This window comes from Poecilia latipinna, unplaced genomic scaffold (genome assembly GCF_001443285.1).
Source record: "Poecilia latipinna isolate Pla-1442-1.1 unplaced genomic scaffold, P_latipinna-1.0 Scaffold19, whole genome shotgun sequence".
Taxonomy (NCBI): Eukaryota; Metazoa; Chordata; class Actinopteri; order Cyprinodontiformes; family Poeciliidae; genus Poecilia; species Poecilia latipinna.
Window position 1 is genome coordinate 137,251 of NW_015112635.1, and position 27,444 is coordinate 164,694.

Consider the following 27,444-nt stretch of genomic DNA (forward strand, 5'->3'; position numbering starts at 1 on the left):
TTTTTTAGCTGACTCACAATTATATCTCGATGGACAAACATTTAGGAAGTCTCCTTAAAACAGCTTTAAACAGTTTGTTGTGCATGAACAGGACTACACTGAAGGGTTTTATACTGTTTTAATTATGTGTCAAAGGTTCATCATGGATTTTCATTATAATTTGTTGAAAAGCATTTCACAGATATGATGGCATTTGATCACACTGTCTGCCATGTTCAGTTTCTGTCACTGACTGTCACTGCAGATCTAATATGTCACTGCATAGACGTGCAGCCTTCACATAAAGTTTTTACTTTGATTCAGAGGGCAACATGATGTTTAAAACAGGCTTTTGATGTCAGAGAGACTCTGCTCATCTCAGAGGAAGAACAAAATGAAGAGGAAAGCAAGTAAAGAGGGAATTGATTGGCAGCTCAGGGGGTCTCAAAAGGCTTTGTAAAATCTGTCACTCCATATCAATTTATTTACATGGCCTAAACGGACACGATAAAAGAATTTCAAACTTGACGTGGATTTCAACAAGTTCTTTATAGTCATATAGTTAGCAATATTGCATAACAACAAGTGAAGTCACTGTCGAAGAAAAAAAAAAAGTAGATCCTTGCTGCTTCTATGGTAGAAGCATGCTGGTCCTGCTGGTCTTGAAGCGAGAACACATACAACAAAGGTCTCAGGATCGGTAATTGAACTCTGGATTACTCAAGGACTGTAGCCTCTGTGCATGAAGTGCCTGCTCTGCCACTACCCTACAGAGTAGGGGGTATTGGTAGAGCAGTACAGTAGGGGGTAGTGCTCTACCAATGCCCCCAGTACCAACATCATACAGCGAGTGTTAAACATGGTGATGGAAGAGTGATGATTTAGACGCATTTTTTAGTCACTAAATTTTAACCCTAACTCTAAATTTTCATTGAGAGAATCATACACTCGACTGTATACCAAATTATTCTACAGTTGAATGGAAGAGCATTTGACTGACAGATGATCTTACTTGGAAATAAATTGGAATTAGGACAGAGATCCTGATCAAGCTTTTTTAATAGATTAATCACACTCTAAAACTCCACATGACTAAGCAACTGTTTCCAAACTTCTGTCAGTCAGATTCCCTCTACATCAGTATGAGACAATGGTGATCTTACATACACACAAAAAGACTACTTTAGGTTGCTCAAAATAGTGGTTCAACAAACTATTTAACCATGGAGAGCACATCATTTTTCCATAATTTTATACAGTATTGGAAACTGTTTTCACCTTTGCTTCACCTGGCCATTACTTTGCAGGCTCTGAAGTTCTTCTTGTGGCAGGTTGGATTGGATTGGTTAAACAGTGACAACCGATAAATTGGCCTTCAGAGTTTTGTAAGCAGTAATACCACACTGTCACTGTCATTGTGTAGTGTTTTTTGTCAATAAAACAAAAAACAAACAAACAAAAAAAAAACACTACACAAGGAATGTTTCAACTTTGACTATTTTAAAACTGGAAAATCTTTAAATAATTCAAGTCGAAGGTCACATTAAACTTTATAATGTATTTTTTTCTGGAATTGTACTTTATTGTTCAACATTATAAATTACAAAACAAAAAAAAGTTTTTTTCTGTTGTTCACATGTAAGTAAACTTACAAAATCAGCAGGAGATTGAATATGCGCATCCCTCCCACCCCGCCAGAAGCATATGCTCACGCACCTACATACCACACACACACACACACACACATGCACAGACATTGTCCGTCAACCCTTCAATGGTACCACTCCTCGTCCTCTCTTGGCATTTTAATAATTAATATGATTATTTTTGCCTCTTTGGTTGCAGCCTTGAGTAAGTGTTGGGCAAAGGGACATACAGAGAGCTTTTTTTGTTGATCTTCGTGGCTGTATTATGTCACTTCAGGCTCAATCGCTCAGTAGCCTTGCTATATCGATGTACAGTTCAAGGCAAAAAATTGTCAAATCAAATTGAATCTATGGTTAGTTTAGTCAGTGTTATTGACTGAAATCATTTACTTTACAGTTATTTGTTCTATTAAATACCCAATGTAAGAATAAGTATGCTTAGGTTCTTGTTCTTTTAATCATCTTAGTTGTGCAAAACACTTTGTTTTGGTTGTGTGAGATTTTTTTTTTTTTTTTTTTTTTGTGCTTCATGAAAAAAATTATTTGAATTAAAAACAAATGCACCCAGTAAAGTGTCCAGTGAGAGTATGTATTTTTATTTTTATTTATTTTATTTTTTTTGCAAGTTTGTTGCCCATTCCCCATTCATTCTTCTAATAAGTGGTCCAAGATGCAAGATGCTTTTGAGATACCAATCTCAAAAGCAGGTGAGGTGCTTGTTCCAAGTACTTCTATTGAGTGACTAATAAAGCTCACATTGTTTGCAGGGAGGAAGGAGACATTGCAACCACTGAATATGGGAAGGTGGCAGTGTTTCAGGCAATCTTCCCTGTGAGGCATTGAAAGTGTTGCACTTGGCTGCACATACACAAAGTGCCAGAAATCGTTGTGTAAACAAAACAGACCTCGATAAAATGGTTCTAACCATAAATCCTTTTCTTATTATAATATAATTGCCTAGCCACTAAGAAGTTGGTGTGAGTGTTGGCATTTTTAGCTTTGGGAAAGCACATATTAAAAAGCTGTTCAAAATGTACAGATAGCCTTACTACTTACTGTTTAGAAATGTGGTTTCAGGAGCTAGTGGCTTCTATTTAGCCTGAAGTGACATGAGCTCTAATCCATTGGTCTCTAAGTCACTTTCCAAGAGTGTGTATTCAGATGACTGCCTTCAGCCCGGGAAAGATGTTTACTCGCTAAATGTACTACTGTTTGTCTTTAAATACTCTTCATCTTCTCTGTGGGAACCTTTGTGTTATGCCTAACGCATACTTTAGCTGTGTTAACAAAGTGAGAACATTGGTCTGCAGAGTGTTACTTGCTGTGTTTTAGTAGACCTGAAAAAACAAGGCCTCATTTTATTCAAACCATGCCCAGAGTGAATCCAGCTTTCTCTTTGGTAAAACCAACATAGTTTGTATGCTTGTGATAAGATACATGCACTCCCTTCAGTCTCCCTCTTCTCTTTTTCCTTTGCTTCTCTCAGACCCTGGTTTGTTTGTCCATTCCAGACGCTTTGCTTCATTTTAATTCAGCTGGCAGGCTGAGCACGCATCAGCCTTGATACGCTAAGTGGCTCTCAGCAGCGGCTATTAGAGGTCCCTTTACTCTTTTTTTTTGTAAATCACTCAATCATATATAGCTTAATAATCTTGGTGTTTTGCTTTTCTGTCTCTTTCTACATTTTGTGAGTTTTGTTTTTCTTTCTCACTTAGATATTTCCTTTATCTTGGAGTATTTTAATGATTTTCTCTCCCTCTTCCGTTTTATCCATAAAGCTCCGATTACCAGGATTTTATCACAGCTTATGTTTGAAATAAACACCAATGCAACCCCTCCTCTCCATAAAAAGTCTGTCATAATTTTATTTTATTTTCTCCACTTCTTGTATATAAGCACATGGTTTGCCTTGCTCATGCATAATTCCATAATCCCCAGATCTTTGCCATTTTTCATAAAGACTCTTGGAAATAATTGCAGTAGGGTTGGGCTAAATGTAATCAACAGTCCATGACTGAAATTCTCTCAGAGGAGAGGAGGCATGTGTTTGGGAGATGGGAGTTAGGGCTAGCACCACCATGACATCTGCTATATCTCTGAAAAAGTGCAAGATTGCTTTATTACCAATAAAGTAAATGTTAGAGTTTCCAACCCGCAGTTTAAGCTGAGTCTGGAATTATTAGGCATAGCTTTATGGCCACTGAGAGATTGAAAAAATACATCTGATTATCTATTCATCATTGCTTCTGCAAGTGATTACTTTGTCTTCAAGGTTGATGTGCTAGAAGCATAAAAATAGGGCAAGTGTAAGGATTTTTAAGGCTAAATTGTGAAGACTACTGGTTTTAAAAATCCACTCTTGTATGGCGCAAAGGTTATGGGCAGCAAAGGCTCATTGCCGGACATGGGGAACAAAAGCTTGCCCTTGCAGTCCGATCCAGGAAATGAGCTGCTATAGCTCACATTGCTGAAGAAGTTAATGTTTCCAACATAAATGTTAGACTCCACAATGTGTTGCAGTGTTATTGCATATGAGACTGCATACCCAGTCAGAATACCCATAACAGTCCCCAATAGTTCCAACAAAGAATATATAGACACCGGAAATGGGCCGCAGAGAAATGGAAGAAGGTACAATTGAGTGATAGGGCACATTTTTATTTTTGTATCCCTTAAATGGTACATTTTGTGTGCATTGCTTTGCTAATAAATGCATCAGGGTGTACTGTGATAAGATGGCAAACCTGCAAAGTGAACGGAATGTTATGGACCATATGTATGTGTCTACAAAACGTACATATCTATTCATTACTGCAGACCATGTTCACCCTTTCACTGCAGTGGTGTACTCTTAGAGCTTTCGCCTCTTTCAGCAAGCTAATGCACTCTGGCAAAATTCATAAATAGATGGAGAATAGATTGAGGAGCACAACAAGGAGCTTGAGTTGTTGACTTGACCTTTAAATTTCCCAGATCTTAAGCCATTTACGGGATGGACAAGGTAGTCTGACCTAGTGAGGCAACCCTTTAAAATCTGACAACACGTAAAGAATCCACTGCTCACATCTTGGTACCAGTTACAATAGCAGGACTTCAGTGTTCTAGTGACATCTATGCCTCAGCATGGGGCTGTTTGGATGTTTGGATTAAAAAGGGGGATAAAGACACTTTAAGGCAGGTGGTCATGATGTTATCTTTCCATTTCAAACATATCAATTTTATTAAAATTTATGCTCTTTGACACTAATATATATATATATATATATATATATATATATATATATATATAATGTGTGTGTGTGTGTGTGTGTGTGTGTGTGTGTGTGTGTGCGTGTGCATGTGTTAAACTGACATTTCTCAGAAAATAAAAAAAAAATTAATAGCCAACAAAACTAAACCTCAACCCCCGTGTGAAGAATGTCTTTGTTTTTCTGCTCTGACACCCATGTTCACATCTGCCAGCTGCTCTGTGTCTACTTGCTCTGTGTTACTCACTGAGCATATCTGAGCATATGCCAATCAAATATTGTTTTAAGGTAATGCTTTCAAATGTTAAGAATGCATATTTTCTATCATTTACTGGAAATGCATTAGAGTGCATTTGTTGCTTGTTATTCTTTTTCAAGAATATACCCAACTGGAGCTCCACTACTGAGTTGCCAACAGGGTAATGTCAAGATCTGCTCTCGGGTTAGGTAGTTTTGACTACTACACTATCTGAAGCTAACTGAAAGTGAGCAAACACGCTTTTCAACAGTTTAATTAAAATATTTTTCCAAAAGAGTGGAAATGAAGCAAATGTTGTCACTTCACCTACTCCTCCTCTGGATGTCACAGACACCGTATCAGAGCCTGGGGACCAGCGTGAATAGAGTTTATATCAAATAGGCGGGCTTTGTTTTTCCTTATTATTTAGTGTAATTAGTAAGAAATAGGATATGCAGGCATACATATATGCATTGTGTGCTTTGTGTGGTTCACATACTGTTTTATTTGCTGTGTCACACACGGCCAATTGGTGTGGGTCATAAATTGACTGACAGGTGCTATGTTGCTGTTTTTTTGTGCCGTTTGCATCATGCACATGTGACCTGTATTCGTGTAGGTGCGCACCAGCTGGTTTTGTGCGCCACATGCATGATGCGTGTTGAGTATAAGGTTATGTTTGTGTGGATGGGTCAGGTGTGGTGATGTTTTTTGTGTGTGCCATGTGATAATATCCTGCAGGCATTCCTAGTGTCACAAACACTTCCTTTGTTTCTCAATGTCACTTTCGTCTCTCTCTTGAGCTTGTGTTGTCCTCTCCATCACGCAGTAGTCTAGCCTTTGGTGAAAAGTTGTATATTTTGTCACATTGCGGCCTTCAAAGTCTGCGATAAAACATTAACTTCACTTTTTTTTTCAAAATAGTTTATTTTTTTCCTTGCCCTCTATTATATTGATTTTCATAATCTTAGACTTGGTCATTGTGCATCTTGAGACAAAAAATTTTTTTTTTTTTTTCTGTGCTACTATTTCATAGGCAAATTTTTAAATGTAATTCATAAAGTGTGGAGAAAAAAATAAAATAATTAAATTAGACTGAAGTAAATGTTTAGGTAAATGAAAGTAAAACAATAATTTAAATCTGGAGTAATTTTGCAGTGAAATAGAAGCTGCAGAAGTGAAAGATGCTTGTGTTATGCTTAAAATCATTGTGCCCTAAAACACCATAAAAATGATTTTGAGAACTGAAATAGCTCTACAGGCACGAATGGTGTTTGGCATGTTAAATTAAGTATGTCTTCAATGTCTGAGGTGCCTTTAACCACAGATGGGACCACATCTGTATGTAGAGTGTGTGCTGCATGTACTTCTAAAGTTAAAAACTAATTTATAACCAGTGTTTGTCTGTGGTCTATCTTTAATAGCATTCTTTTCCAGTCATTCAGTTTTTTCAGTTTCACATTTTCATTTCTCTTCTCTGTGACATCCACAAATACACACACGCACACACGCATGTGCACGCACTAACACATACACACAGCCCTCACTGCTCCTCCTGACCGCAAAGTGCTCAGAGACATCAAACCCATGCTTGCTATCTCTCTGGTGAGCCTCTTGTAAAGCACTTTTATGTGTTCAAATTAATGCAGTTGTTCTTTTCAGGTCAATAGTTACCCATAAAAGTGCAATTACACATGAACGGGTAGCACCATTGCAAATGTGAACTAAGGTGCCAGTGTTAAAATTGCATGCCGTTCCTGTGGGAGGTGCTCCTTTCACCGACTTTACAGAAGATATGAAATTTATGATGCATTGGTGTCATACGTGTCACACAATGGAACTAATATCAAGAAACTTATTATTCAATCCAATTCTGAATGTTTTCTTTTTATTGAAGGTTCTTCAACTGTTAGGTAGAGTTCATGTTGAATCACCAAACTGGGAAAAAAAAAAAATATTAGAAATAAGTTATTGGATTTAGGGACATATCTCACTTGAATCCTAGTTCTTCTTAAAATGAAGTGGTTTCTTTCCAGTGGGTTGAGCATATTTCTTACTCAGTCTAAAATGACTGCCAGTTTTGCTCTGTGCTTCAGTTTTCTACGTAACATCAGTGTGGTTAATGAGGAATTGTGGGACGTTCTTAGACAATGTAAATGAAGACTGATCGCCAAGTCATATTAGGTTGAATGTATAGTGCAAATGGTACTTTCACTATCAATTGCATCACTAAAATTATATTATCAAGGAATTACCCAGGCATTGTACTATCAATGTTATTTTGGTTTGGGATTGAAGGTTGGATGAACTGGGTCTCAAAGGAAGCAGTGGGAACAGTGGGAAATGTGAAATTTTGTGTTATTGAAGCGTTACCCATGTGGGAAATTAAATTCAGAGGACTTGTATAAAAACTGGGCCATTCATACTTTGATTTGGAAGATGGAAACACTGCTTGATGAGCATTGAAATGATAATCATATGGTTAATATAATTATTTGCTCTTGTGTTACTAAGAAATAACATAGAAATTAGCATAGTAAAATATATTAAACTTGATTGGCCCTGATGGATGACGAGCCAAGTAGAAACTCAAAAATATAATTTTCTGATCAGTGAACCCACCACATATTTCTTCCGTGAGCCCTATCGGGTCGCAGTAACTACAATTGTTTCTATACAAAAACCTGACATTACAAATCTGATATAAAACTGATGCATTTCTACCCTCTAATTATAATTGTGTGTATAGTAAAACTAAAATTGCTGAATAGCTTTTTCCTAAGCATTATTAAAATATTATTAATTTCAGTTGAAAACCCACTTTGTATTAGAGTCTAATATTGACCTCCAAAAAGTCACGGGATTTGGAGTCATGGTCTCTGCATAATGCATATTATAGTTTAATTATAATAGATATATGCGTGCAGTTCATATGTGTATATTTTTGTTGCATTTTAGCAGGAAGAGGATAAAGACTGTTTGGTAGAAGCAGATGATGGATGGGAGGAGAGATCACCTTTTGCAGAGAAAAGTCAGGGATTTGCTTTCCTGATATATTGTGAACAAACAAACAGCTCAAACCAAAGTGAATGACATGTTAGGTGTGGCAAAATGAGCATTTGGAATTTACTTAGAAAATTCCTTGTTGCTATTTATCAGTGCTGCATTTGTAAGTTGTTTTTTTGTCCTGGGCAGTATTTCTTTTTTCGTTGTATAGACTTGTATCCATACGACAGCTACAAATACAGTCTTGCAGTGGGTTATGTAGCCATGGGAGAAGCACCCTAGACCAAAATCTAGAACATAAGCAGAAACAGGTATAAACAAATGAACTTACAATGCTATGAAAATAGTAAAACAAATTAGTGATAGCTTAATATTTTCTGAAGCTTTCTCTAAGATTAGCACAATTTTTTCAGTGTCTTGACCATAAAATATTGCAGTGAAACTTCTGTTTGTATTGTTTTTAAAAATCGATTTGTAACCAAAGTTGCAAAGGGACAGTCAAGCCTTGCTGACATTATATGTCCACATTCCCTCAGCTCTTAGGTAGACATTAAAATGACTGTCCCCCTGGTTACAGGCCTAAAGATGAAGCAAACTAGTAATTTAATTGATGCTCAAGGCATGTATTGTAATGAGGTTCTCATTACTAAGAAATCTGACCTATGTGTGTCTGTGTGAGTGTTTGCTTGAGCATGTGTTTACTGTATCTTTTTTTACAGATATTGGCAGTTCTGCTGGTCTGACTTTTGAGAGCAGCCTATCAATACTTTGAGCTTTCCATCTCTGCTGCTAGTCCAGTTGGGGCAGCGTCTAAGCATTTAGTTTCTTGGACTCATAATACTTTAGCATCTTTCTGCAGTTCTTCAGTTTCTCACTGCTGTCCAACCGAACTGAAAGCTTTACTGAGCTGAAACAATGCTAAATCTCATTGAGACAGCAAAGAAGAAACCCCAGACTGAATCATTGGTTTGACTGCTAGAGCAAATAAGAAACAAAGAAGACACGTCTTTATGTGAAATATATGCCTGTCTATCTAATGTAATTGCAGAGCTGAGTGTATTTCTACATCTCTAAATTCTTTCTAACAATTTGATTGTCTGTGTTTGCTCTTGCAACTGTGCCTCACTCTAATGTGCCAGATGGTTTGTTAAAAACAGAACTCTCCAGAAGATCTTCTGCAGAAACTATTTAGAAAAGGTAAAACACTTTAAGATATGCAATATTTGCAAACTGAGATACATTAATCTCTCCACATTGATTGCCACAAAAATTATGTAAATAAAATTAACATGTTTTATATTTCATTTTTTATGGATGTTTATTTTGGATCACTATTCTGTACATGTCCCAGTGATGACATCATTTTAGGTTTTCTCCAGATACAGACAGATGTCCTGTTATTTGAAAAACTTCTTGAAACTATTGTGAGGATTTGAGTTTTAATGTGTGTTTATTTTCTAGGTTTTGTTTCCCTGAGTCTCTGTGGTGTCCTGTCTCTTCCCCCTTGATTGCTTCCCAGACGTGTCTTGTTCGCTAATTACCCTCCCTGTGTATTTAAGTCCACCTGTGTGCTTTGTCTCTTGTCGGGTCCTCGTCTAATGTCGTCCATCATTGTTCTCTGTACCAGTCTGTTCAGTCGTGGACCTTTTGTCTTCCATTCTTCCCTGTGCTGTTTGTATGTTTGGATTTTGTTTTTGTGGCTTTTTCATTAAAATCATAATTTTTCTTCTACAACCTGGGCCTGCCTGCGTTCTCCCTCACCACCAACACCTCATGACAACTGTGTTCCAATAAAGTTCAGAGTTTCTGAGTGAGACAGAGGGCAATGGCATCTCAGATAATATCATACCTGCTAGTTTAAAGGGTGAATTTTATAGCCATTTTATAGCACAATCCAGTAGCTATGCTAAGATGTCAGCCTGCATACCAAATATAGCTTGAAATAAGTATGACACCTTGAAATTGTCCTGTCTCTTTAAAAACTCCTACTGTCAAAGCTAATTAAAATCATGATATATTTGTAATTAATATTCAGTATACAAAACAGTTATCTGACAATATTGCACAGAAGCAGTAAAGTTTATCTAGAACACAAAAGACTAAAACTTGTTAAACACACATTTTAATACAGAGAAACAGATTGGAGAGGAGAAATAAATTTAGAATCGTGAGCTGCACTATCGCTATTTGGGAAAAATTAATTACGACATTTTCCCCTTCCTACAACAAGATTTAACCACTGACCCCCCTCTGGCTTCTTGATACATACCGAGTAAGCAAAGTAGTCCTTCTAATGAAAACAAAGCCAATATGGGTTTAGTATATTATCAGGGGTCTTATAAAATATTTATTTTTTTCTTGATATAAGAGTGAGTGCACAATTGTTATAAACAGTTATAAACAATAAAGAACCAGTTATAAGGGAACAATGTCATTCAAATACCGTTGGACATATGTTTTTGTGACTTATTTTGTGAGCCGTTTCTTGTTTCTCTTTTTCTGCACAAATATCTATAATTGTGTTTTGCTACTTGCATTTTCAAATCTTTATTTAACCACATTTTGGCAGCTAACCCTTTGTAGCTTTGTCATTCACAGATGAGTTTGTCTCTGCTTTCAATCAACTTCAGATAATGCAGACCTAGTGAAAAAAAAACAAACAAAACTGAAGTTGCTTTTTGTGTTGGCTTTCAGAGTGTCAGGAAGAGATGATTTACAGTACTTTTTGGGGCCTCATTATCTAAACACACTACATTATTTTCAGAAAGTTGTGTATTTTATACCAAACAAAGGTATTTCCAAAGGTTGGTGGCATTTCTCTGTAGAACAAACACAAAACTAATTTGTTTCATTAAACTGGCTAATTTGAGTATTTGTTGCATGCAAAATGTACTTGTTAAAAATTTATAAAAACAAACAATAAAGGGACAAAATGCCTGGTTCATGGAGATTTCAAATTGTGTCATTTCTATAGATATAAATACCACATTATTCCTGTGGGTTTTGTATACATATAGAGATTCAAGAATAATATTTCCAACTTTTGCTCCCAGCCTCTATTAGAGGCATGACTGTAAGACTGTGAACTTATCATAGGGCACTTTGTGCAAAATTTAGATGCCAGGGGCTTTGATGAAATTGTGGCATGTTTCATGCCTTTTTTCCCCAGTCTCACAGGAACTAGGAAGACATTCTGGAATTACATTTATGTATTATATGTGCCTTCCTCAGCCAATAGAGCTTCTCTAGAGAGCACAATGACTTTCCAGAGAAATTGCGTATAGCTTAGAGTTCAAAGTCAAGTGAATCCTTTTTTTTTTTCTCAATGGTGGTAGTGGAAGAAGAGGTTCTTTAATCAGTGTACTTCTACATAAATCATATCGCGCTATCTAAAAATGTGAAAGTACTCCACATTAGTTCAAATTGATAACTAAGCCCACCTGTCGTCAACTTAAAGAATCTAGCAAACTGCTGTGAGAAACAGTTTGCTATTTTGGCTATAAATATTTGAGTCAAGTCATGGAGTTCAAAGACAATGATACCAAATACTGAGGAAATGGATGTGAACTTCTGATTTAGTAAACATTAATGGATAAATCTCTAATGTATTCTCTCTCTTCTTGTGCCAATTGGACAAGAGACTGACATGAGAGGAGTGTAGTCTGATTTAACTTAAGACAGCGAGATTTGGTGTATGTAAACATCTAATTCAAACTGTAAATGAAGATACTTGTTTTACTCATGACACATGTCCTCTTGTGCCATTGACATGTTTACAGCAACATTTATTGTATTTTGGTCCTTATTATCAAGCAACCAACCAGAATTCTCATAAATGTTGGATGGTGTACAGTGGATGCTTGATTCAAGAGTAAGATTGAGAGACCCTCCTGGCAGTTTTGACATAACTACTTGGCTTCGAGGGTTTTTTTTTTTTTTTTTTTTTTTTTTGGCTTGTCCATCATCTTTCTTTGCCAGCTGTATCCTATTGTGAAGACAATCAGATTTTTGTGACATGGAATCCTCATGAATGAGTGATATCCCTCCTATGGTGAGAAGCAGAATTTATGTATTTCCCTATCCCTACTGCACATGTAGTGGGATGAAGATGAAGAACTGAAGTCAGGAGATGGAAACCTGTGGAATCGGACCAGCACCACCCCTCCCAAGAAGCATAATTTAATCAAAATTTTGTGAGAATATTTGGCCGGTACTGTGCGGGGCTGGCAGGACGCCTTATGTAAGATTATGGGTCTCATTGGTTTTAGCCCCGTGTCAGTAAGCTGTTTGTATGGAGATGGAGAACACACAAGCTCTGTAAATAATGCAAATCTGGTTTTGGGCTTTACTTTGTGTTTCTTTTTCATCGTCTGTCACTGTGCTGTTTTCTGCCATCTTCATTTGTTTTCTTTCTCTTTTCTGCTCTATGTAGCTCAAATAAACATTAGGATTGTATAGATGTAAACTCAAGCACAAAAATAATCTAAACCACCATCTATATTCATGAATGTTTGTGTATATTTATGCATGTGTGACCAAGAAATCAAACCTTGGTTTGATAAAGAAGTGCAAATCATAGGTATATGAGCGTCACTACTTGAATAAAATGTAAGTTTTACAAACTTCTTAAAGGGATTTATGAATAGTTGTCAAAGAGACTTTTAATTTAGAAATGTTTATTTTAAATGTAAAAACAATACAGTAATACTGTATGTGGTTTTTGTAAATAAAAAAGTCACATGAATGTCGCCATGTTGTTTACACTACAATGGATTCTGGGTAAATGACATGCTTGGTCCCATTACACTAGCTCCGACCAGCTAAAACAGCTGTGAGTAAGATTAAGCCTTTTCATTTTGTACTGGAGCGTGTTGGGATTGATAGCAATGTGGAATTCTCAAAGATTAATGACGATGATGAGGACAGAATTGGCTGAAGAAGTTGGTGTTTGTGCTGCTGCTGCCACCTTCAGCTTTGTGAATGAATCAATGAATGGCACGCACCTTTTCATTTTAGTGATGGAAGATTCTGTCGGACTGTGTGATCCGGTTAGTAGTTCTGTAAGCAGCGCTGTCTGGTCTGGTAACACCCGTTTAACGTCCAGTCTTAGGTTTGATGTCATGTTCTTGGTTTCACCTTCAGTATGGACAAAAGTAAGAATAGCTTTGTTATCATTTAAAAGCGCTTCCAGCATTGCCTGTCTGATGTTTCTCCCAGTGCCTTTCTCTCGCTAGCCGGCATTAGGATTTAGGCGTATTGTGGCTAAAAACTCTCTCACTGCATTTTGTTTTAGCTTCGAAGGGAAATGACCACCTGTAAGATACTTGATCAATTTTGCTTGTACACATGGCTCAGAGTCTTCTGGAGAGAAACATTGAGGGTGAAAATGTAGGTCCTTCAAAAGTTGTGTTCAGCTCTTTCCCCACTGTGCTCTTTTTTGTGGGAGGCCATCCAGACTCACCTCACTATTTTGCTCAGTTTCTTTTTTCTTTTTTCTAAATTACTGCCAACAGCACCGCAGTGTGGCATTACAACAGTCAAACATAATTTGGTAAAAAAAAAACAACTCGGGTAAAGCTAGCCTTACTGTGTTTACACTGTAGATTCCAGTGCAGAACTGACCCAACCTTCACCCAGTAAAACCCGTAAAAAAACGGGAACCTCCATAGATGAAAAAATATAACAAAAGTTACACTTTTTTTTTTTAATAATTATGAGTTTTGGCATATCACAAACAATTTTACAACATATTTAGGCCAATGTGTTAAACTAATTGTGCATCCCTCTAAGATGGCATGACAAATTTTTGATAATTGCTTTTGTAATACTCACACCTGCCAAATTAGACCATAACTGATTCTGATTTCATTGTGAAAACCACAAATAACAACCTTATTTTAGTTTATGTATAAACTGAAAATGTAAATGTCTTCATAAAAAGTTTTTGGTTTAAAAAAAAAGTCAGAGGTTATAGAGCTGTCTATCCCTGGAAATCTATACACTAAACTGCTTCAAGTTGTGGAACAGAGGGATCGGTACATTGAAATGCCAACTAAAAAGAACTACATCATGTTTTATTCATGGCATAGGTTTCAATTTACTCACTTTTGTTTTTTCACATTTGTAACTGTAAAAGTTTGCTACATCACAACATCTTACAGTTTATGCTGGAATATAATTTTAAATGATGAAGAACTGTGTCCACCTCATTATTAAAAGATTCCATTTACTGCTGTGTGTTAGATTCTTAAGTATTGTTTTTTTTTCTGTTTTGTTTACTTTAAGCAGCTTTTCTGCTGTGATTTGTTCTTATTTATATTAGGAGCAGAATAAAAGCAGACACTGTGTGTTAGTCAGCTAAGCCGCAAAACCGTTTCAAAACAAAAAGACCAAAAAGTTAGCATTTTAAAGTGTTTGACATTTTATATTTGTGCTTATACGGTATTTAACTGTGTGTCATATCTGCGTCATTCTCTCTCTGTATGTAAAGTTAGCAGATCCCATCCAACTTTGAGAATTTAGACTGTCATTTTGTATAAAGAATCTTCCATCACTAAAATGGATTCTCCAAAAGAAAAAAGCACAGCCTTTCTGTTTTATATTTTCAACTTTTTGTTATGAAGGTTTCACTATGCTTAAAAAACATAGCCTTTCAAAATATCTTTAAAAGTTTCCTTTCCTTTCTTGAAGCTCCTTGCACATTTTGTGCTTCCTCTGACTTCATGACCTGACGGGGCTGGTCAAGTGTAAAATGGGGCAATTCCGGTTAAATCGGATGGAATAAAGTGTAATCCCCTAAAGGTTGGCCTCTTTTGCACTAAAAGTAAAGGAAATATAATTAACAGTGCTGGTGTTGAAACTGGTTAATTATATTGAGTTGACTGTTGAAAGATTTCTGTAGTCGAGCAAAAATAAAAGCTGTATTTTGAACACATTGCGGGCAAAAACTGTTGCAAATCCAGAAAGTCACAGCTGACCGTGTTGTCTTTCTTTTGTCCACAGAGATTCTCAAAGGAGGTGTGTATGTTGACCAGAACAAGTTCCTCTGCCATGCAGACACAATCCACTGGCAGGACATTGTCAAGTATCCAAGGATTCATCCTATAGTGGTACCCACTAACAGCAGTGTTATATGTAAGTAACTATAAAGACAGGCCATCTAATAGAACAGTGATCCTACTACAATTTACCTTACATTTTCTGCTCTGTTCAAGGTTTCATAAGATGAAAGGGTGTTTTTTTTTTTTTTTTTCTCCCCCGAGACACTCTTATCCTGTATAAACACAGCTATATTGATTTACTCTGTAGGATGCATAGTATAACCACAGGTTAATCATTACACTCCAATGCTTGGGTTTAATAGGATACTGCATTGATTTTACATTGTGCTTCAATAACACTGTTGGTTGCATGATTAATTATTAAAAACATCCATACAGAGAACTAGATGTATCTTATTTTTCCGTGTGATTTCTTGTTGTTTGCAAGAGCTAGATACCTCACAATATAAGTTGGAGCACAAAGACTTTACTTCCTCAGTGAACACATGTTGTGCTGCTGGCATTAACACAACTTCTAAGTACTTCAGACTTCTGAAGTGCTGAACAGATGTCTAACTTCCTGCTTTAGAACTTAACAAACTTAGAAGAGATCAATTTTTTTAATGATTTGTGTGCTTAGACCAAACAATCTCATTTTTTGGGTGAATCACTGATGGGTTTAAGAATTTACTTAACTCTTTTTTTTTGTTTATTTGCTGTTTGTTATGTTTTGTAAACATCCAATATGTAACCAATTAATTTGATTGATTACATTCTTTTAAACTTATTCTTCACATATGATTTGCAAAAGTGATCATCCCTCTTTAAAACCAGCATATTTTGTCCCCTGTTTATAGCCCAACATGAAATAATGCATGACTGTTAAGAGAGAAAACAAATTAGTGGTGGGACTCAATATTTTTTACTAAGTTAACTGCAGGGTGTGCAATTAGTCAATCACAATTTATCACATTTGAATCAAAAATCATGTATTGACAAATACACATTTTCAAAGTCCATTGTGGATTTGCTATGGAAACATGGAAACACCCACCCTTGACTTTATTGTTTTATTGTGCTTGCTATTATAAATCATAATCTTCACTTATTCAAATCCCTTTTATGCCCCACTTTAACCTGCTGTAAGACATGTTAATGAACACATTGAGTTTTAATGGGACATATCGAAATAAAGGGGAGAAAAACAATATTTAGTCTGTCAGGGAGAAGGGGGGCGGTCGATGCCTGATGTGATTGTCAGTAAGAATAAATTAAGTCACCTCCTCTGCCCCATTTATTTTGCTCATTGAGCCTCTTAATACACTTCTTTTGGTTTTATTAATGCAGTGCTCCCACTGTTTGACATTTAAATCTTCTTGTCAAATCATAAAATAAAATGCATTACCATTTTTGAAGCAAAATACAAAGACAGTAGGCACATGTCCTTGGATTTCTTTTCACAACACTTGCTGGAGACTTCCAATGCATATTAACTACTCATGGCATTGATATTCTGCTCAATCCCCCTCCTCCCTGCAGCCCTGTTAGCCTCGGAACGACCCCGACTCCCATGTAAGTCATTTACCCCATCCAAAAGATCAAGGGTCTCCAGACTTCTAATCCACCATTGAGAACATTATCTTCATGTCATTCTTTGGGGGCACAAAAGCTTTATGTTGTTACAGTGTTTATCCTATCTGTGCCAATATTTTGTTGTCTTTTGGTTTCTTTATGAGAGAAGAACTTGATTCAAAATTCCAGCATTGATAATATGGGCAGACCACCTTTCTCTGAAACATCGAACAAAACGGACACTAAAACCGAGGCTGGGGAGAAGACACAGAGATACAGAGGGAAAACCATTGAATCAAAGATAGGTAAACTGAATGAAAGAAATGAAAATATTGCAGAAAAGCTCAAAGAGTAGCAAGTAGAGGATGGAGAGGCACACGGTGGACACATGGTGGGCACTGGAGTCCATCAAATGCTAATAGCTCTCATCTGAAGAGGCTGATGGACAAAGGGCAGCACTTTTCCTCATTCAGGCTCAGCTCCCACAGTTAGTCAATTACTTGAAAGTAAATTAAGTCCTTAAAAACTGAGAAATCCAGTTGCAGCACTGAGGATATATTTCAGTGCTGCTTACTGTATGTTGTTTATATGACTTCTTATTATTGTATTTTTATAATGTGAAGCACTTTGAACTGCCTTGTAGCTGAAATGTGCTACACAAGTAAGCCTGATTGATTGGCTGATCTCTTATTCCTTGTCCATTGCTTTATTCTCACTCTCTTTGCTGCTGCCTTATTTGGCACATGTATTGCTGTGTGCAAAATACACCTATTTTTTAACAAAACAACCAAATGCTACAATTACATAAAGTACTTTTAAAAACAGCAGGTATAAATTGGTGAATAGGTAGTGTTTTAACAGACAGAAATGCCTAAAAAAGTAATTTGCAAATGTGTCCTATAATTATACATTCAAGTTCTCACAATTGTTTTTCTTGTAAGCAGTGCGTTATTTCAAATTTTAATTTAACAGAATTATCACACACACCTAGAATGCTGAAAATGTCTTTAAAACAAAGCAATGAATCTTAAAGATAAAAAAACAAGAGTTCAGCTAATTAAAACTTTTTTTTATAAAACACTCACGCACTCAAGTTGAAACAAACAAACAAAAATGAATAACAGCCAGTTGTACTTGTAGTCATAGTTCACAGACTCCAGATCATAGTTTCTAAAAGTTTAGCTAATGTTTTGCTTTTTCATGATTTTTTTTTTTTTTCTTATTCTTCTTTCTTGCAGGTCAAAAGTGTCATCGTTCCTGTACTGGGCGCTGCTGGGGCCCCAAGGAGGACCACTGTCAAAGCTGTAAGTTCAGTACAGTAAAAGACAGGAACAGCTTTAGCTCACTTTCATGTTAAGGGGCTAATAAAGACCAGTAGTGCCTCAAAGTCTAACAAAAGAAAAAGCTGCTTTCATTTAAATAATTAATTTATGTATTTGTCAAGGACAAAAACTAAATTGACATTTTGTGTACCCCAATTACTCAGTGCTGCACTAATGATCGGAAAATAAATGATGTTTATTCTCACATGTGCAGATGTTGCTGGCCCCACCCGACTAAGCTAAGTGGAAAAAAGGAGGTGGACAGAATCCAGTTATTGTTTGACACCAAATAAACACTGTATTTCTTGGTAATGTTTAAGACTATCCTTCTTCGTAGTAATGGTAGATTTAGACTAAAAGTAGGGCTGGAATTTTGGAAGTGTCATTAATGTTTTGAAGTGCCTCAGCTGGAGTCTCAATTTCAATTGAGTCCTTCAGAGATTTGGTGCTCATCGCCACAGATAAATCATCAAAATAACAGTGCAAGAAGCCAGTCAGAAATTTTAACAATTGTTTGATTGCTGTGATGACAATAGATAGCTTTGTGCTCTGATTGTTGAAAAGAACTTTATTATTATTTATCATGCCTTTTCTCTTAAGAGATGCATATCTTATTTTGGTTAAATTATAATACATTTAAATCATAATCTACCAGTCATATTAAATATTTGGGGCTCAACTACAATTCAGAATAAAATGTAACTTAACTTTTTTTTTGATTTTGGGAGTCACCTATTCATACTGTTTGTTTATTTTATTTTATTTTTTTAAATTAAACGTCCTCTCACTGTAATCGCACACAAAATCCATATTATGAGTCGTCCATATATGGACTATTAAAAGTGGTATGAATGTGGTTTTGCTAAAGCTTTTGTATAAAATGAAACTAAACAAACATGAATGCAATAGATTATTTCTTGTCATACACCAAAAAAAAAAAAAAAAAAAAACATTTCTCTATAGAGCTCAACTTCATTCTCAATTTTTTGCTATAACTTGCAAAACGTTCTGCTTACTATTATTCCTTTATCTCAAATAAGTGGCAAGCAGGGGGATCCTAAACCTTATTTTATTATAGAAAATTTAGGTACCATGCTAATAAACAACTAATCCAACTTTTTAACACTTCATGTGGAGTAGTTTTCACAAAAAAGCCTTTTTTCCATTTGCATAAAAATCTGATCAGCTAAACAGGAACCGAGCAGAGGTACCCAATTTCTCCTCTTTAAGTTTGCAACCAATTCCAGTGGAAATTAAAAGACGTTTCTTGAAAAAAAAAGTTTCCTTCTTCCAATCACTCTGTTCTCTGACATCTTAATTTATGCTTTTCTATTCTGACAGGAGTTTGTTCTGCGGCTCTGATCTCATTACGATAGTTAGGAATAAACTATTCCTCTACGTAAGGTTGACAGAACATCACTGACTAGGTCCAGATAAGCCCTAGTTCTGTCTTCCTGTGGGTGGTTAACTGTTATCACAGTTTACCTCCTGTCTGCAGCTTTACATTATGTGCATGTCATTATCCAGTCTTCTTTCATTGCTTTCCACAAAATCTTTACATGTTTTATGTTCAGTTAGATATAATAAACTAATTGTGAGATTGTTGAATTATAAAAATTACTTTCATTTTGGCGTCTTTGAAAAACATCAAAATTTAAATTGACCTAGAAAATGGGGTCATTATCCTTACATTAGTCATAGGGTAAGGAGGGGCTGGTTCACCTTGGACAAGTTCATAGCTGATATTTAATAAGCGCTTGGTAAATTTGCATTTTACTTTTCAAATTAAAGCACCTTTCTGCTTTTCATAGTTATAGTTTGGGTCTAACAAGCTGATAGTAGCTGATTCTATAGTCAAACTATGTAACTATGTATGCTAACCTGCATTCTGCCCCACTATTCTTAGTGTGCACTGAGCATTGCAGCTGTAGTAACAGCATGAGTAACAGGTAGCACATATTTTCTTTAATATTTTCATACAGCCCAAATTTGTGTTTCTAGTAACAGGAAAAAAATGTAGTTGGCAACTTTCAGCCTGTTGAATGGCAAAGTGCAGCAAACAGGTGGGGGAGGGGAAGTGCTGTAAAACTCTCATACACACAGCCAGTCAAATCTCTGTCTATGCTGGCACTTTCTGGTGGTTTTAAAATCTTAGCTTCATTGAAGAAATGTTATACCTTGATCAAAGCAATTGTCAAATAAATACGTTGAATAGGTTCCTAGCAGAGCTGAAACAAAAGCAAAAATGGAAACAAACAACGATTTCAGGGCAATTCCAATCAAATGGTAAAATCGTATGCATGTTTTTGAATTGTAGAAAGTAACATGCAAACTTGCTACGTATTCCTTGTAAGACATCCGATCTATATCGGTGTTAAAAACAATACACAGTATAGTTGTTTTTAGAGTTCAGATCAAGCTGTATTCCAATTAATCATATATTAATCTTTTTTTTTTTAAGTTCAATTTGTTAGCTAAAATGAGCCAAAAAATGTGATAGTTTTCTGTGTAACTGAAATACAATCAGGCTGATTGCAAGCATGAGGTAACTGCTAGCCGAATCCTTTAAGCCTTCAAGGAGGGTTGAAGTATTACCAACAGCATTTGATCTATATTGTATGCTCATTCAGTAGAAGGACATTAAGCTTTAATTCAAATAAAAATTTAACAGAATATTTTATAACAAGAAGACAGTGTTAACTACAAAATGTGGTCAACTTACACCTTTTATCTTTGGAACATTTCTGTTTGACAAAAAAAAAAAAAGTTTTTGTTTTACTGCAGAAGTGAGAAAAAAAAAAAGCAAGGAAATGTTTGCTCATGTAAATAGCAGCTGAAAGGCACTGGCTCCTGTGACTGATGCTGCTGTCCACAGTCTGTTCAAATGGAAGCTCCCAGGCATATTTCATGAGATGGATTCTTTCGGTATTTGTTGTCACCAGGCACTATTTCTTTTTCCTTTTATTTTTTTCTTAAAGTGGAAGTTTTAAAGCTAAATTGATAAACAACATTGCATCTCTTACTCTTACTCTTGCTCCCTTTCTCTTTCCTCTCTCTGGCAAGGTCATTTGTTTGACGGAGTGTCTTTAAATAAAGCAGGCCTTTTCATTTTAGTCCAGGCACCATTAATAGAATGACGCTGAAGGTACGTTCGGTGTGGGGTGAAGTGTGTGCTCTTGGTCACATTTTTCGTTTTGGTGACTTTTCCGGCGGGGGTATCCATCACCCTGATAGTATCTCGTCAGAGTAACGGTGAAAGAGAAATGGAGCATCCAACAAAACATCATGAGCTTGCATTGAAAAATGCAGAGAATTATACTTTCTAGTTTTGTGTTGCTAATATTCTACATTGATGTATAACTGTTACATGTAATTTTTAGTTTTGTATAGTATTAATTTTGAAGAATAAAGAAATGAAACTTAAAGAACACGGCATCAATATTCTGCAACTGAAAACTCAAATCAACAGCTAAGATGATTGAAATTTGGGCATAACTGACTGTTGCAGCATTAAACACATTAAGCCAGGTTTTGCGATAGTCATGCCAATGTTGAGGTTCTAGGAAGTCTGAAATCTGAATTAAAATTTGCATTCTTAAAAGGTGGGCCCCTGCCAGAAAGCAGATCAGTTAAATACATTTTCCCTTTTTTGCTCGAAGAATGCTCAGACATCTAGCAAGAATTTTCCCAGAGGTGCGTGGTTATTTGAGCTGCTAAGGGACTTTTAGTTAATTATTGGGGGGTGTATACATACATATGTTTGACTTAGTATGTATAGTTTTAACCCTGTATTAATCAGAGAAAAATCAAAAAGAAGTTAAATGCTAAATTATAAAAAATAATTTTGGTTTTTATAATTTATTGATGAGTGTTGTAGGAAAAGTTTTCAAATGTTTTGATTAAAAGACATAAATGTACATTTTTAAATATAAGTCAATGCAGATAAGATATTACATGTAAAGAGGTAGCATATTTAGAAAAAAAGTATTACATTAGTATTATCCTCAAACACAAGTTTACCCATTTATTGCAGGAGCTTTTCTTGGGTATTTTTTATTACTTTATTCCGTTTTTCCCCCTGATCTCTCACATGAGTCCAAAAACTCAAACTTAAGCTGCGCCCATTACTACTTATCTTTGTCTGCAGCATGTTCAATGTGCATTGACATATGGCTGCTTGTAAGAGAGGAACGCAGCCATACGGTAGCCCATATGATTGCAAAAGGCACATGAGGAAAGGGACGGGCATCTCTCCATCGTGACAGCGGTGCACCTTGTTAAATGGCAATCACTACATCTCTGTCACATTCAGCGATAGACCCTCAGGTGTGCTTACAGGCAGAGGAAAATATGGTTGAACATGACAGAATATAGCTTGCTAAGGGGAAAAAAAAATCACAGATGCAACCACACAAACACTAATCCTTACGAAGTTTTGCCAGTGATGGCAGCAAGAAGACTTGAGCATTGTGCCATTCATTTCAGCAGTGTATCCAGCACCTGCTCAAATATGGTTGTCAATTCACCTTTTAGAGTTTTTTTTTTTTCAGTGTTTTTACCAATGGCTGAATGGCTTTGTTTAGTGTATGTGAATGTCAGAGAAGAGAAATCAGTATGCTTAGCTACTTTCACTACTGGCTGGAGTTTTCAAAGAACAAATTATACATATATGACATTGTCATTTAACACATACTTGTGCAGGAAGGATGGTGTTTGCAACGGATTGTGGTCTAAACCCCATGGAGTATGTCTTTTAATTCCTTCCTACTTTTGTGATTTCACAGTAACTAAGACGGTGTGTGCTGAACAGTGCGACGGTCGCTGCTTTGGTCCCTATGTAAGTGACTGCTGCCATCGCGAGTGTGCAGGTGGCTGCTTTGGCCCAAAGGACACAGACTGTTTTGTAAGTGGAGTTTTCCATTGATCAAAACCAACCAATCATTCCGAGTACTGGGGATGAAGAAAAACATTAGTTGATATACAGTAAACCAAATAATTCACCACATTGCATTTTTCAGCATTAACCTCAAAGACAAAATCTTCCTTAAACTTTTTTAGCTTGCAATAAATATCACTTGTATGGTAAATCTTAGGAATACATTTATTTTAGCATTTTTCAAAGTGAAATCCTGTATAGAGTTCACTAGTAAACCATCCTGTCTTATTCTCCTTGCAGGGTAAATCAGATTTTAAAGCATTCTTTTATATGCCCTGCAGTTTTAGGATGACTTATAAAGCCTCTCTTGTTCATAAAGCAAAGTATATGAAGTAGTCTCAGTTATGTCCAAATTCATGTATTACTACTTATATCAATATGGCGATTTTATCTTAATAGTATCAACATTATTTTTGGGTAGATTCTAAATAACATTTTGTTGTCTGATTCGCAGGAACAATTATTTCAACACTTGTGTTCCTGTGACTTGCAGAAATAAAATGTTTAATGAAAAGATAAAAACAAAATTTATTACAATGCATAATATAAGACAGTAAAAATGTAAGTCTATATATCTATATATAGAAAAAATTATACATATATTTATATGAATTAATCCTTTGTAAACAAGCTGAATGGAGAGGATTTTAATTGAATTCCTAATCAAAACAGACTTGGATTTAGCTGTAGAAGTTGACCCTTTATTTATACCATTTTAAGTTGGTGAAGATGGCCTTGAGATACCATAACATCGACAAGAAATGTGTTTGTAAAATTCCAACAACAAAAAAAAAAAAACTGTTTTCATAAATTTATTTATTGCAGTTTCCACCACAAATTATGACATCCTTTAGCTGCTGCAAAAAAATCAGATTCTTTTTTATTAAAAGTGATTTGATCAGTTTAAGGGAGAGTACGCTCAGTCTTTGCCGTTTGATAACTCTTTTCCACACTCCAAAGGGAAACTGGTATTCACATGTGGTGTAGTCAATATAAATTTGAGATTTATGAAATAGCTTCATGTTTAACCACACTATCACATATTTATTCACATGCTGCAACAATCCTGTAACCAGTTTAAAATCCTATTTCATGCAGTGTGCTGCAGCACTACCATATTAGTGCAAAACCATGAAGATTTGTGTTTTTTTTTTGTTTTTTTTTTTTCATGAAATGTAAATTAAATAATGATTAGGCGAGGTAGTTAAGTCTTTATCTTTACAGGCCTGCACAAACTTCAATGACAGTGGAGCGTGTGTTACACAGTGCCCTCAGCCATTTGTCTACAATCCCACCACGTTCCAACTCGAACACAACCCGAGAGCAAAGTACACCTATGGAGCCTTCTGTGTCAAGAAGTGCCCTCGTAAGTTCCCCCACCTGAGTATGGAAATGGATGTCTGCTGTGCCTTGCAAACTTATTCATACACTTGAAAATGTCCCCAATTTGTCATACTACAATCAATAACCTCAATGTATTAATTGGGATTTGATCTGGTAGACCAAAACAAAGTAGTGTATAATTTTGAATCAGTTCGAAAAATAATATATATAAAATTTTGCAAGTAAACATTCTAATATGTGCCTGTATTTGTAACCTCCTCCTCTCTAGTACCCCAAAATAAAACTTAGTGCAAACAAAATCTCCCTGATCAGTTAGTTAGAATCTACCTGTGTGTTCTTTACTTCCAATTTAAATTTAGCTGTTTTGTGAAAGAATCACATTTTTTGATAGAGAACACTGGTGAACAAGGAACATTACAAAAAGAAATCCATCACATCGGACAGAGACAAACTTTGGTAACTACAGACATTAAGAGAACTAAAGGGCTCCAAGTTTACTACAACAAATCTTTCCACCCTAACTTGATAGGTGTGAAGAGAAAGCATTCTTCAGAGTCGTGGGTCTCCACCAAAGCTGGAGAGACCTATATCTCAAAGAATAGGCTGTTTGCAAGATAACTATTAATTATGCACTTCACAATTCTGACCTCCATGAAATAGTTTTAAGATGTCAGCCATGATCTAATAAGAGGCAAAATAAGTCATATTTAAAGCTTGCCATAAAGCCATGAATTGAAACAGAAAATATTCGGAAGAAGGTGGTCTGGTGAAATTACGTTCTGGCTTGTATCACTGTAAGAAAGAAAACTTACGACACTGGGGGCGGGGTGGGGATTGAGTATAAATACAGGCGACACACTGTCACTAAAAAAAAATAAAAAATCCTTTTATGATCACTTTCGGTGTGGGTTTTGCAATCAAGATGGTATTCTTAACCAAGAGGCTGTCTTGTTCTGAAATTGTTGTAAATGATGTTGAAAAATCCATGAATGGTAATATTTTTTTTAAATTTGTATCATTATGACATCAGCTCGTAATGTTTTCATTGTGTACACCAGCATACGCAGCCCTGGTAGCCATTGTCCAGCTACTGAGCCCACAATTAAGTGTGAGCAACTAGTCATGCTTACAGCATGAGTGAAAAGGCCAAACAGCAGGTGTGGAATGTGACTTAGTGCAAACGTAGAAAGTGTTTTGGCACAAATAAAAATGCACATTATATCTAATTGTTAAAATATTTAGAGCAATAAAAACATGCCTAATTGTTACATTTTATTTTCTTATATAAAAATAAGATTGTAATTTCTGCTTAATTCCCCTATGGGATCAATAAAGAAATTTTGAATTTGAATTGTTATTGTTGTTGTTGCTGTTAATGTTGCTTGCTAACCACAACCCACTGAGAGATGAGAGAAGTTCATGTCTGTTGGGTGTGGAAATAAAAAATGTACTTCAATGTTTACTTTCAAAAATATACTCTAAAATGAAGAGTGTTGAGATCAAAAGACCGTAAAATCTTGTTTTAAAATACAATATGGTTATATTAAATAATTTTATCAGTATTTGTTCTGTGAGCTTCAACAAAACTTGAGGCATTAGTTGACAAAAACTCTTGTATTTATTTGCTGTTTTTTTTTTAAAGGGATTCACCTTAAAAGAATGAAACAATAATATTTGAACAACTGTTCTGCCTTTTGATGTTTTTTTTTTTCCACATTCCTGAAGGATCATTTTTTTCATTCCTGAAAACAGCTAACCAAAGTGACTTTTCTGCAGTGTGATTACCTAGACTCCTCTACCACTTATTTTACCATGTGTTCTTGTGTGACAAGCAGCAGCCATTTGTATTTGACATTTACAGTGACTTTTTTTTTTTTTCCTAGATAACTTTGTGGTGGACCACAGCTCCTGTGTGAGAGCATGCCCTAGTAACAAGATGGAGGTGGAGGAGAACCGGATTAAGATGTGCATCCCTTGCACAGATATCTGCCCAAAAGGTAAAATAAAAGAAATGGCCAAAGTTGTAATCATTACAGATAGAGAGGTAAGTATGAATCATTTCTCATGTCTCTATTTATGTAGCAATTTCTCAACTTAAGAACAAACACATTTTCGAAGGGACATTATTAAGGCAAAGGAAATGTACATTTCAATTGTTTATTAATAGTTGAATATTATATTTTTTCAATCACTAATGGGTTAGTTAGCATTTCAAATAATACAATGACATGTTTCTACATAGAAACTCTGTTGGAACTTGGTTTCAAAATTCACATTATTAAAATATAAATCTATAATATTGTGTATGTTTACATAAGTAATAAAATAATCAATTGAATGAAACTTGTTTTTTCTCTCTTGGTTGTGCAGCATGTGATGGAATAGGCACAGCCAGCCTCCAGACAGCTCAGACAGTGGACTCAAGCAACATTGACAACTTTGTCAACTGCACCAAAATCAATGGCAACCTGGTGTTCCTTATTACTGGGATTAAAGGGTGAGGTGATTCAGCCTATTAAAACAATATTTAGAGTCGTTAAAAGTCCCAGATGCACCATTTGGTGCTGAAAGTTCATCTTTAAAATGGTGATGGTGGTTGTAGAAAATTGAGAAAATGATCCCACTCCAACCCACCCACATCACTTCTACCAACACAGTGAACATTATGTGGAAACAATTACACATCAGTTGTTTGTCGACAAAGCATTGAACTCCCAATGTCTAAAAAAAAAGTAATAAATCTAAAACCGTCACTAACTCTTTTATGAGACGGTTATAACAGTTAACCAGATGAACTTAGAAACTTGTCATGCTGGCTTCTATCTAATGGTAAGGAATAATATTAGGGTGTATAAATCAATAAACTATCTACTTCTAAAGGAAAAGAAACACATATTTATATTTTCACTCTCCATATTATTTCCACCCAACTGGGTTTGCCACCAAGTTTCACTGCAGTGTCAATGCACTTCAAAAGTACTTTACCTTTTTCTCCTGTTTTTTTTTTTTATCTGACTTTGCTCTAAATATTTCAAATCTGACTGTGCAAGCAATCCACCTTCTGTGTGGTTGTCAAAATCTGGTGGTGAACACAATTTTAAGTAAACAATTAT

At 35.7% G+C, this 27,444-nt stretch overlaps 1 protein-coding gene across 1 annotated transcript in view; it reads left to right on the forward strand.

Annotated features, from left to right (window-relative positions):
• erbb4b (erb-b2 receptor tyrosine kinase 4b) overlaps nt 1–27,444 on the forward strand; it is a gene marked incomplete at its 5' end in the record, with an annotated part of 154,438 nt that overhangs the window by 48,216 nt on the left and 78,778 nt on the right. The window contains 6 exons of the mRNA XM_015034837.1: nt 15,120–15,251; nt 17,968–18,033; nt 22,836–22,954; nt 24,212–24,353; nt 26,215–26,328; nt 26,702–26,828. Coding sequence (XP_014890323.1) covers nt 15,120–15,251; nt 17,968–18,033; nt 22,836–22,954; nt 24,212–24,353; nt 26,215–26,328; nt 26,702–26,828 — 700 coding nt within the window. The remainder of the gene's footprint in view (nt 1–15,119; nt 15,252–17,967; nt 18,034–22,835; nt 22,955–24,211; nt 24,354–26,214; nt 26,329–26,701; nt 26,829–27,444) is intronic.